This window comes from Malurus melanocephalus, unplaced genomic scaffold (genome assembly GCF_030028575.1).
Source record: "Malurus melanocephalus ecotype Western Australia unplaced genomic scaffold, MMel_1.1 scaffold_14, whole genome shotgun sequence".
In the NCBI taxonomy this organism is placed as follows: domain Eukaryota; kingdom Metazoa; phylum Chordata; class Aves; order Passeriformes; family Maluridae; genus Malurus; species Malurus melanocephalus.
In genome coordinates, this window is record NW_026623246.1 from 3084741 (window position 1) to 3096379 (window position 11639).

General features: G+C 40.8%; 1 protein-coding gene across 6 annotated transcripts in view; it reads left to right on the forward strand.

Annotated features, from left to right (window-relative positions):
• MLLT10 (MLLT10 histone lysine methyltransferase DOT1L cofactor) overlaps positions 1-7042 on the forward strand; it is a 125176-nt gene extending 118134 nt beyond the window's left edge. For 4 of the 6 annotated variants that reach the window (XM_057383698.1, XM_057383688.1, XM_057383708.1 and 1 more), the window contains 3 exons: positions 2275-2377; positions 3104-3316; positions 5416-7042. In XM_057383698.1, coding sequence (XP_057239681.1) covers positions 2275-2377; positions 3104-3316; positions 5416-5484 — 385 coding nt within the window. In that variant the 3' untranslated portion in view covers positions 5485-7042. The remainder of the gene's footprint in view (positions 1-2274; positions 2378-3103; positions 3317-5415) is intronic. The other 2 variants (XM_057383682.1, XM_057383714.1) reach the window with 1 other exon arrangement.
• The last annotated feature ends 4597 nt before the right edge of the window (positions 7043-11639 follow it).

The window sequence follows — 11639 nt, forward strand, 5'->3', positions numbered from 1 at the left end:
GCCAGCAACTGGGAGATTAAGTCATTTGAGGAAAGAGATAGGATTGTTTCTTTACATTCTCGCAACCAGAGAAGACTGTAGGATRGAGAATTTCAGACTGATCACGTACCTTTTAATGAGAAGCTAAAAAGGATTAAATTTACATTCCAAGCTGATCTGGTTTAGAGAAAGCTCTGTGGTGAAATCCAGTGAACTGTCTCTTCTGGGAAGCCTGGGAGCTGCAGCACTTTGTCCTGTGCAGTTTGGTTTTGTTTCTAGACACTGAGATCTCAGCTGCTGACTGAGGGTATTTTCTTTCAAGTGCCAGTGCTGAGCAAGAGAGGCAGGGAGAGCATTAAAGAGAAGGGAGAACAACAGCAGAAAAAAAGAAGTGCAAAGGTAAAACATGATCTGGGAAAAAAAGGAAGAATGGGATAAAAGAATGAAAAGAAACCCCAACAAAAACAGTGGAGAAGATTAATTCCAGAATAGAAGAATACAGAAAAAGTGAGGTTAAAAGAGAAGAAGGAAATAATGGTAATATTAGTCAGAGTACTGTGGGAAATAGTGTGAAAGGCTTTACCTGAGTCCAGGCAGATGCATTCTCAGCCTTTCCCTCAGGCGCCAAACAGGTCATCYTGTCACAGGAGATCAGGTCAATCAAGCAGGACCTGCCTTTCACAAACCCAGGCTGGCTGGGCCTCATCCTCTGATTGTCATGCACATGCCAYGTGATGGCACTSAAGAGGATCTGCTCCATGACTGTCCCTGGYACTGAGGTCAGGCTGACAAGGCCTGATGCCCAGATCCTCCTTTCAGCCCTTCTTCTAGACAGGCATCACATTTGCTATGTTTTAGTCAGCTGAGATCTTGAGATCCCAGTCAGCCACGTCTGCTGGAAAATGATTGAAATTGAGCACTTCCATCAGCTCTCCATCAGTAGCCTTGGGTGGATTCCATCCAGCCCSGTAAACTTCCCATTGATGTTGGCTTCCCATTCCCCATAGGAAATAGTAAGTGCAGCTCCCCAGGTGTGTCCCGTACTGCTGAGCCTATGCAACAAAGTATGAGACAAAGTTTAAACGTGGCTTGCCCTGTCCCAGGAGTAGAGAATGGGGATGCTTTGGGTACTTTCATATTGTCTGGTAAATACAAAATCAGATTATAGCAGAGGTGGGCTCCAGTTTGCTGGCTGCTGTAAAAACACAAGATAAATATTATGCCCTCARAAGCTACATGATTGTAGCCTAATTGTGTGGATTTGTGACTGATTTAAGTGAATAATTCCTTACTGTCAATCCCAACAAGCAATCCTGTTGTCCTGTGCACACTTTGTTACCAGAACTTGTGCATCACACAGTGACCTCATCTGCATTTACAGAGAATCTGTCGGTGTGTTTTGTATTGGTTTAAGTTTCAGCTTGGCTCCCACAGGTTGTAGCTCATTTTGCAAGACCCAGTATGAGGGGAAGGGACAAAAGTGTGCAGCTGAAAGGGAAATACTTAATTTTTTCAACAGCAGCATAAAMCTATCATGAAGCTACACCTTAATTTTCAAATGAGTATTAATGARTATTTCAAACTAGTGAAAGCTAACACTGTACTGAAAGTAAATCCAGCTGTTTTCCTGGTCTTCTGTTCCCAACAGACCCTTGTTCACGCTGTTGTTCTTGCAGTAAACTGGCATAGCTGAAGAAATGGCTTGTCTAGGCAGCTGGATCTATTCTCTGCCCAGTTTCCTAAATATTTTCAGGGAATTTTACATAGGCATGAAAATAGGAATTGGGAGTGGAGTAGTTGGCAAAAGCAAAGGCAGCTTTATTCCATGGCAGCATCCCTTGGCCCCCTGCAAGGCTGAAGGTGTTTSCTAAATTACACTCAAGGTGTGGGCACTCTTGAGTGGTTTGAATGACACAAAAGATGGGAAGGCAAAATAAATGCTTGGTAACTAACTATTAAAAGGTTGGCAAGAGCTGTCTTGTAATACAAAACCTAGCATTTCTAAACAAAGTATTTGAAAAGTACTTTGTAATTGGTAATTATTATCTGAGTTTCARCTAAAGTGCATGGAGTAGACATACGTTACAGGCAAGATGTTACTGTTGCTCAGCATAAATGAGACTTGGTGGTGGTGTTAGAAGGTGCARCTGGACAGTCAGACAATATTTGCAGTATGAAATCAGATGCTAAATAGGGTCTCTCTGTTTGTGTACATATTTTCTTTAATGGAAAGCAAAAGTAAAAAGTTCCCATACTTCCATATAAACCACAGTATTACCCTGTCAAACCCTACAGTGCCTCGGGACTAGGATTGCTTTCTGACCAACAGAGACAACTATTACTCCATCAACAGCACCAGCAATTTCAGCAATTACTAAGTACCCAGCAACTCACATCAGTAAGTTTTTCAGTTAATTATGATTTATCCTCTATTGTATTCTAAGGCATGGATAAACTCAGCTTAATATAAATAGTAGTAATGCATTTAATTTGGTATAGAAGGCCTTGATAATATTTTAGTCTTTCAGTTGCTTCAAGCTTTTTGGATGATAGTMATGTAAAATGATAGGAAGTTATTGGGCTGTGTGTGTGGCTAGAAGAATCATTCCCTAGTGTCTTCAATTTCATTTTGTCCTGTTGGACATGGAAGCTTCTCTCTCTCAGCATCAGCAGTGGGCAGCAGAGTTTGGCACCATGTGTGGATTCTARTAATAATCTGAGCTATCCCTGATTCCACCAGAACACTAGCATTTGGAAATAATTTCCTGAGCTGTCTTTGCTCTGTTTGCAGTATCCATATGAGCCATTAGGTAACTGGTTTAACTATTTGTATTGTTAAATTGTGTAGTTTTAGTACATGCTCTTCTCAGGTATGTTTCTTCTGACACATCTGATGATGCCAGCAGGCTTAGCAGAACTGCTGAGCTACTTATTTCAGGAATTCTGACAGGAACTTTCCCATAGTCTTACGGAACTGCATTAGTGTAACCTAAATTAGCTAGGATTATTTTAAGGGTAGCACTGACTGAAGAGCTGAATAAGCAGGAACTCGGGGAGGAACTATTTTTCAGCAACTAATTACTGATCTTTTTTTTTCTTCCTCCTCCCTCTCATATTACTCAAGGAACAACATCAGGCCCTTTTGTATCAATTAGTACAGCAACAGCATCACCATCACCAACACCATCAGTCTGAAGTACAGCAATTGCAGATTACTGGAGGAGCACAGATACCCATAAACAACTTACTTTCAGGCACACAGGCCTCACCACTTAATGCAGCTGCTACCAACCCATTCCTTACAATTCATGGAGATAACGCAGCTCAGAAGGTGACAGTAAGTATACTTCTCACTTCACTTTCAGTGCARTACTTCCAGGAGGTAACTAAAAGATAAGAAGCAGGTTATGTACCCGTTGTATTCACAAATCAAAGATGGTAGATCTTTTGTCTTTGTTTTTCTTGAGCCTTGGGCTGCAGTTAAATGARGCTCAGAACACTGTGAACTTGTAGTCAGAGCAAACATGCCTGCTGCGCACTCTTGCTTCCCTGGATCAGGACACCAATCCAGTGACCCTTGCCTTCCTCTTATAACTGCAGCCCTAGTCTTCCTCACCCTCCTTCTTCCCCAGCATTGTGTCCACTGTTTTGTGGATCATTCCTTTGACCACCTTACTTGGTGTGTTTGCCTTGGCCGGCCTYGKGCCCTGTGGAGCTGTGGGGATTAGWTAATGACTCGAGAGGTGGGGAGCACATTGCTGGGAAGGTTGTGTTAGGAAAATGGGCTTATGTGCATCTTGGTTCTGGCCTGGGARCAYGAGGCTGTACATTGGGAGGCTGAGCAGCTCTTCTGCTTCATAGAGTAATAAAACCTTTCCTAGACAGATAAAGAAACAAGCAAGACACCTTTTCCTGGAAAGATGTTCCATTAATCTTCAGTATTTGCTGATAAYTTCCATCCCCAAGACAGGAATTCTTTCTTCAGGAAGTCAGAGAATAGGCTTCGTTCTTCAAGAGTCATAGAATTAAGATGAGAGGATGAAGAAAGCMTATGAAACTTGGAAAAATAAAGGATGAATAGAGCAGGAAGACATAAAGTTTCAGCATTCCTTGGAGAAGACAGCAAGTGGTAGTGGTAGACAAGAAAGGGAAGCTTGTCTGCAAGAGCAGGTGGGGAGAATTTGGGCTAAATATGAATCCCCTCTCTGCTCCCCRCTCACAAATCCTCCAACTACTTTAGGAGCAGTGTGGTGGAGGACTCAGGCTGGGCTTCTGTAGTACTTCTAGTARGTGAGACACAAACTATATAAATGATGAATTTTCAGCATGATTTTTCCTAGAAACAGCTCCCTTCCATTTAAAATTGTGAGCACGTACTTTTGTTCAGCTTTGTGCCAGGGTCATTGTCACTTTGGGGTTTGGGCACTTTTGATGTTGTGGCTGTGAACAGTCGCTGTAGTCGGGCCCCGTTCTCTGGGTCACTGCCTGTCCCAGCAAATGTGCTGGCACAGGGGTTGGCTCCAGGCCTTGCCTTCATTCAGAAATGTTCACAGTTTTTTCTCTTATGTTTAAAACTCCCCTTCTTTTCCAAAAATCAGTAGTGAATGGAATTGAGACCCTATATTTRGTTTACATCCAAACAAAATATTCTATGTGATCTTGTTTTATTTTTTAAAAATGTCCATTACTAGGTCTATACAGTGCAGCGTATTTTTACCAATATGTCATTACAGTTTTTGCTTATGTTAACAGCTGTAACGTCAAGAAATCTCAAAACATCTTTTGAATAAAACCCTTATAAAAATTCTATTGAAAAATATTATTTTTTAAGGTTAGAATTGAGACAGGTTGCATAAATTGTTGAATTGTTTTTCACAAATTCTGTTATTTGCCAAAGTTTGACTGTTTTAATCTCATTTGAAGTTGAAACATGTTTTCAGGCATTTCTGAATGCTCAGTGAGAGTTGAGATTTTTGTTCAGTCCTATTCAATACTTGCAGGAAATGTCTTTGTAGCAATATATGAAAGAGAGAATTGTGTTGGGGCAAATCGGAAATWGTATTTGTTCTGATGGAGAAGTGTAGATTTCAGCCCACTCCAGGGGGCAAATGCAGCAGAGGTGACCTGGTGTTTCTCTTGACCAGCTTGCAGTTCTAGAGAGACCCATGGCCAGGAACAGCCACTCTTGGAATGAAAGTAGAAGCAAAGTCAGTGTTGTCTAATGCTGGCTGTCATGACCTTAGCATTAAYTGAGTTGCTTCAATAYTCCTTTAATTATTTTTTCCTTTTCYACTTTTTATTCTYCAGTATATGGTTATTTTATACAATACAGAAGTTGCTATGTAGATAACTCTAGTAAGTGTACCTCATCTGCTTTGCCACCTTTATGAATTGAATTTTACTTAGCTCTGTATGTTATAATCTGATTTTTAGAAGTATTTTCTCTTACACAGAGGCTCAATGATAAAACTGGACCAGTTGCGTCAGAGAAGAGTTGACATTTGAATGACACTTGAGCCCTGCATGTCCTGCTGTTATRGCACTTCATGTGGCTGCAAACCGTGGGTTCCCTTTCTGCAGATTGAAAAAGAGCAACAAGGAACTCTTACTGCACAGCAAGAGGTTAATAATTTTCATAAGGATATTTTTGGTAGGCTTTCATTTGCTTTCTTGTTGCACTAAAATGGATGTACTTTTTTAATGTTTCAGACTGTGAAGTAGATAAAACTCTGCAAATCAGTTATTTGTCAATATGGTGGTACTAAGTACAAATTCAACCACAGAAGAACATACACTTGATTCTTCAGTCCTAACCTTAYAGATTTAAAGGCTATAAACCATCTGCAGTGATGCGTTACTTTGGTTTCAGAGCAGTAGTTTTTAACAACCCAACCCCAGCCCTGATCTGCTGCTGCAGTYATAATAGATCCTTTTAGACTGAGCTTGTAAAGGCAGCTGGGACTTGCTGTTCATCATTTCTTTTTTTACACACCTGTTTTAAAACCTGACTCATAAGGGAATTGACTTCTGAACTTTTTATTCCTTTTAATCCTATTTGTTGTATAGTTGCAGTTTTTCTTGAGTAAGAATTACAGTATGGAATCCAAAGTTTATTAATTTTGGTGTAGGTTTTAGAGTTCTGAGGTTTTTAAAGGAACCATTTTGGTTCCAGTAACAAAGTTTTCTTACCAGATGAGGCCACACTGGAAGAAGTTTGTATAGTGTTTGGCCTAAACCAAGTGCCTGTTGCTACCTCCATTTTGTTGAAATGGCTGCAAACAGCTGATCATGCACTAGACGTGTCCTTGTTAGCAGCGGGAATATTCTGTCTTGCACCAGCAGCCTTGTTCTGCCTTTCTTAGAGGTGTTTATACCACTGTAGAGAGCTCAGGCAGATTGTTACCTGGGTCACTTTTCACTAATAAATTACCAAAAAAAGTGAGTTACCATTTCCCACTAAAATTTCCCAGTGGTTGAAACGGGTGAACTTGTGTTACAACACTTCCGGCAGTTGCTGATTTCGTGGCGAGTCTATGCAGGGTGGTGAAGGACAGTGTAAATGGGGGTAATGACCACTAATCAAGAGTGAGGTGGGAATTATTAGCGGAAAAGACCCAGCTGTAATTAGACCTCCACTGTGTACTTATTTGGAAGAACATGTTAATTCTGCAATAYGTTTCTTAGTTAAACATTGCACAGTTCTTACCTCATTTCTGTAAATAAAGTTTTGTGAATCTGTTTTGTATTGTGAAGAATTCATAAGAAAACATTGATATTTTGATTTGTAATATTTCTAATTAGTAGATTTAATTGAAAAAGTAAAAATAATTTATTTTTATATGTTCCGGGGAATTTTTTTAAAATGTCACAAATCACTTTTGTAGATACTTTACAAAAGTAAACCAGTGGTTTATTTTACTTACTCACCCCACTGGTGGATATTCTGTAACAATTTGTACAAAAGGTAAGATGGAAATGTGCTGTTATTTTGACTAGATGTAAAATTCCAAGTGTATGAAAAGATATGTACAAAGCTTTTGTTAATAAACTTTAATAATGTTTATCATTGTATATGACTTGTGTGAATGYGAGTCTTGTAGAAGAGTGGAATATTTCTATTAACATCACACAAGAGTAAGATTTCATTCGTATGTGGCCACTAAATTTAATACTTGTAATTTTATTACAAGAAATTTCAAAAAGTATCTTTCATGTATCTTTTGCTTTCAAGGGATATTGATGTAGCTGCAAAACTGTCCAGGGATGGTTCTGCTTCCTGGACAGAAATGCCTGTTGGTGCCCTGGGACTGATGCCAGGTTTTTTCTTTCCCCCTTCAAAGAGGAATGACTGGAATGGCAGGAGCTGTGGCTATTGTCCAGCAGCTCCAGTTTCTTCTGCTGTAACTCRGTGAGAGCTCGGTGAGGAGGGGAAGGTTCTTCACCTGCACCGTGCCTGGGKGAGGGGAGTGAGGCTGGGGTTGGCCCTGTAACTTTTGCACTGCACTTTCTGTAAAATCAGCACCATGCCTTTTTTCCATGAAATTTGCTTGTCCATGGAAAGTTTGGTAAATAGCTAAACCCCGTGCTTTTTATTTCCCAGGAAGCAAAGAGAACTTCACCTGTCCTGTRCTGTCACTTGATGACAAAATGTGAGGCATATGCTAGTCAGGGGTTGGCAGACAAGAGGTGCATTATGTCTTCCTCATAATTTTTAGCCCCTCTCGACTCAGGAGCAGCCTGAGGCTCAGAGCAGCTTCTGGGACAAGCAGCAGGAGGATGGTGTTGCCATGCCATTTGAATGTTTTTCTGTCTGCTCAAGGCCCAAGTCCTGAATATTTTTATTTTCCAATGGAGGAAACTGGAGTCCTGAAAGAAGACTCGCAAATGAGGAAGCTCAGAACTAACCACAGGGAAATGTGAAATGTCATCTGGCACAGCAAAGGGCTATCACTTACTCCCACCCTCCCCAGGACTAGGAAAACCTCCCAACATTCTGGGGTAGTTGATGAATGTTTTATGCTCTGATGGGAAGAGGTTCAGGATATGTAWGCATTTCTACTGCTTAAACCTGTACAAGGTTCAGAGCTACAGCCCTGGGAGCTGTTCTGGCCCAGTTGAACACTGGCKGTGGGTCAGTGCTGAGAAGGGAGATGACAGAGCATGGGCTGGGCCGCAAAGTTACCCTTGGTACTGCCACACCTGGAGAGGAGTAGGGAAAAAGCCTACAGAACAAGGCCTCCAGTGAATCCCAGGTGCCCCTTCTCCTGGAGCCATGGACTGCGGCTTTATTCATGGACCTAAGCCAAAGCCAAAAAAGCATCAGAAAGTCTTCTCGCTCCAATGGGAGCAGTACCATGGGAATCAGTGGCAGTGGCAAGTCCCACCTTGTGTATTTCTGTTGTTGGAGAGGGACTGCCTAAACTCTGGTACCGGTCTCCTGCTAAGATATGGACAAGTGTGAAAGGGCCAAAGTTACAAATAGTTGTGAAATTGTCAGAAGAGATTGGTGCCAGAAGCCCAAGATAGCAATGGGTCGTTTACAGTACCACAGTCCTGGTGGACCAACAAGCAACAGCAAGGAAATRATGAAAAGCCCAGTTCTGACATCCAAACAAAAATTCAATTCACCAGCCCTTTAAGGAAAGAGACCACATCAAAGCCAAGTTCACATGAGGGCCAGATGCAGTCAAAACCAAMCTTGTTTCAGTGATTTTGCAGATCCTGACATCAAAGGCAATGGTCTGTGGCTGATTTGGCACCAGYTCAGTAAAGCCCACTGTGCTGTCCCTGTGGAATGCCTCGGATGCCAAAGGAACCCAAGCCACTGCACAGCTCCCTGGCTGCCAAATTGCAGAGCTCTGCTCGTGCCTTCAGAATTGCTCTGGGCTCAGTGTCATGAAAGCAGCACAGACTAAAGGTGCTTATTTCAGAAGATTTTTAACCAAAACCCTGCTTTATGGACAATGACAACAAATTTTATGGCTTACAGAAGCCAACTAATTCTGGACAGCCTGTGACTTCTGAAATCCTGCTTTTGTCAACTTTATCCACTCAAGCTGTGTYAGCAGGAACAACTCTTTCAGCAGTAGCACTGTGTGACACTTMACTGACCAGTTTTCTGATGCCTTTTTATCATAAGCTGCACTAAAATCTTTGTGTTGGGTTTGCCTAAAGGAGAATTTTTTTCAGTGTTCCTGTTTTCAGGCTTCATTATCTCACAGAGATCACATTGCAAAATCTTTCCTGAAACATCTTTCATCATGTTTTTTTTTTAAAAATTAGTTCAAACCTGAGAACAATACAATTAACAGTAATACAGTCCAAATATCTACATTTACAAAAAGACAGCATCTGCTGCTCTTTTTTCTAGAACTGAACAGCCTAAATGAGAGCACCATTACCTTCACAGCATCTCAGTCATATTCTATTTATTCACTTGTGTATGGTTGTCAGGTTCCTTTAGCTTGGCACTGGTAAGGGAATATTGGCSTCCCTGTCCCTTTCCATAGTGTTCTATCATCTGTCCTTGGGAGAGATGAGCAAACACTGCCCAGAAAAATACAATTTGCTAGTAGGCAAATGCTAACATTACTTAAAGGACATCTGCATTCTGTGSTAGAACAAAAGTTGGTGGAAGTTGCTTAAATTCAAAGCCTTGAGTGACCTTGGTTTTCATGGACAGAACATTTTTGAAAAACAAACTCATGGTGGGTAACAGACCCGTGAGAAGACAAATCCAGCACCCGTGATCAGACCCAGCACTTCAGGTATTCAACTCAACRAGTGTGACAGAATGGCATCTACCACCTTTGCCCATCCTTAAACATCTTCCTTCAGGTGGACTGGATTTGTCAGGAGCATTGTTTTCTCAGTACAAATGGTCTTGGAAACAAACAAACAAACAGAAGTTCTTACCAGTCAGCAGTGCTTGTCCTTCTTCCTGTGACCCCTGTCCAGAAAGGCTGTGGTGGAGGGAAGGGGGAGCTGTGGGGAGGCAGTGTGTGACTATTGCCATACAGCCAGTGGGGATGTGGGCACGTCTGGGGCACGTGCTCACGTTAAGTTTAGATCTCAAGCAATACAGGTGTCAAGAGTCTTCCCAAGTCCTTGTTACATTTGCCACTGTTCCCGACTCCTAACTAAGCTATTTCTCACTCCAAACTGACCCCATTGTTATTCTTCACAGCCTCAGCAGATCTGTAACAGTTCCATATGGATCACACCAGGGAAACAGAGAGCACACAACTGCAAAGCTGCCTTTTACATACCTGGAAGACTTTAGTCTGGAGCAAATGCCAACAATTCCTGCCTAGCAAATCAAGCATTGCAATCATTCTTAAGACCTTTTCTTTTCTGGATGCTCTACATGTCAGAGTGATACACTGAACCAGGCACAGCATCCCAGGCAAAGTCTTGTAAATTCAGAGAGGAAAGGAAGGATGGCTCTCTTCTCCTCACATTACTTGCTTGCTTTTTTTTGAAACTGCAGAAATATTCCCATTACCACTCTATATTTTTCATGAACAATACCTCTCCATTTGCTCATGTACCCCAGCTCCACCCATTAATYTTCACCAATTCCCTTCACCATTTTACCACCTTTTCTTTGCAGCCATTTCAATTACCTTGCTATACAGCTAATGATCTCTCACTGAGTGTTCTAGATGACTTAGATGACTTAGCGTTTGAAAGTTAAGATTTCCTGATACATATCTTGAAAATACCTCACTTGATCTCACTAAGGTTCTTCCTTCAGTAGCACACAATTCSTGTTCCATCGATCAGCACCCAGATCACAGAACAACTTCTAAACATGCAGTTAAGCTGTGAAGTTCTCTGTGAAAAAAAATTTAGATGCATTATTTTGTATCTGCCTAAGTTTCCATCACATTGTTATTTCTACCAACTAACATTTCTTTTTACTATGAGACAAAAAAAAGGCTCCAGTTGGTAAAGGAACACATATGGACCCMTGTTATATTGCCTAAATACTTAGCTCTTAAAGCTTTATGGGAAGGGGATGAAATGTTGTGAAATGCTGATCTTTCAGAAGGAGCACAATTGGCAATTACTGGGGAAATCAGCAGGAAATTAATGGGGACTTTCAGCCATCAAGTTTCGAATTTTGAGTTCAGATACATGATCCTCTAATCAAAATTTGATTTTGATTTAAAGCTCAAAAACTTTTCAGAATCCCGGTATTAAATCACAATTTGGTAAATAATTTCTAATTAAAAATAAAGGCCTTCAGTGTTTTTACCCATTTCAACTTTCCTGAATTAACAATGCTGTCAAGTATCACTGTGTATCACTGCAGGGTTGGCAAAAGCAGGTATTATATTGCAAGTGCATATAAATGTATGTGGAAGTTAGTACCAGAAATACTAATTTCAAAATACGACTAGATTTTTATAAGAGTAAGGTATTTATAAGCACATGGTCTTGTATTTAGAGCTGAAAGCAAGCAAAATATATTTTGAGTGCAGAGTTTCATTACTCTCTTGTTTGCTTAACAGTTGCAGGTGAATTCTCTCTTTCAAAACAAATGTAAGTTATTTCTATGCTGTATACCCATTGGCTGCAAACTTTATCACATTTGGTATGTGATTATCAGGGTTTTCCTGAAGGTCTGCTCACTTTTAGACATTGTTATCACACAT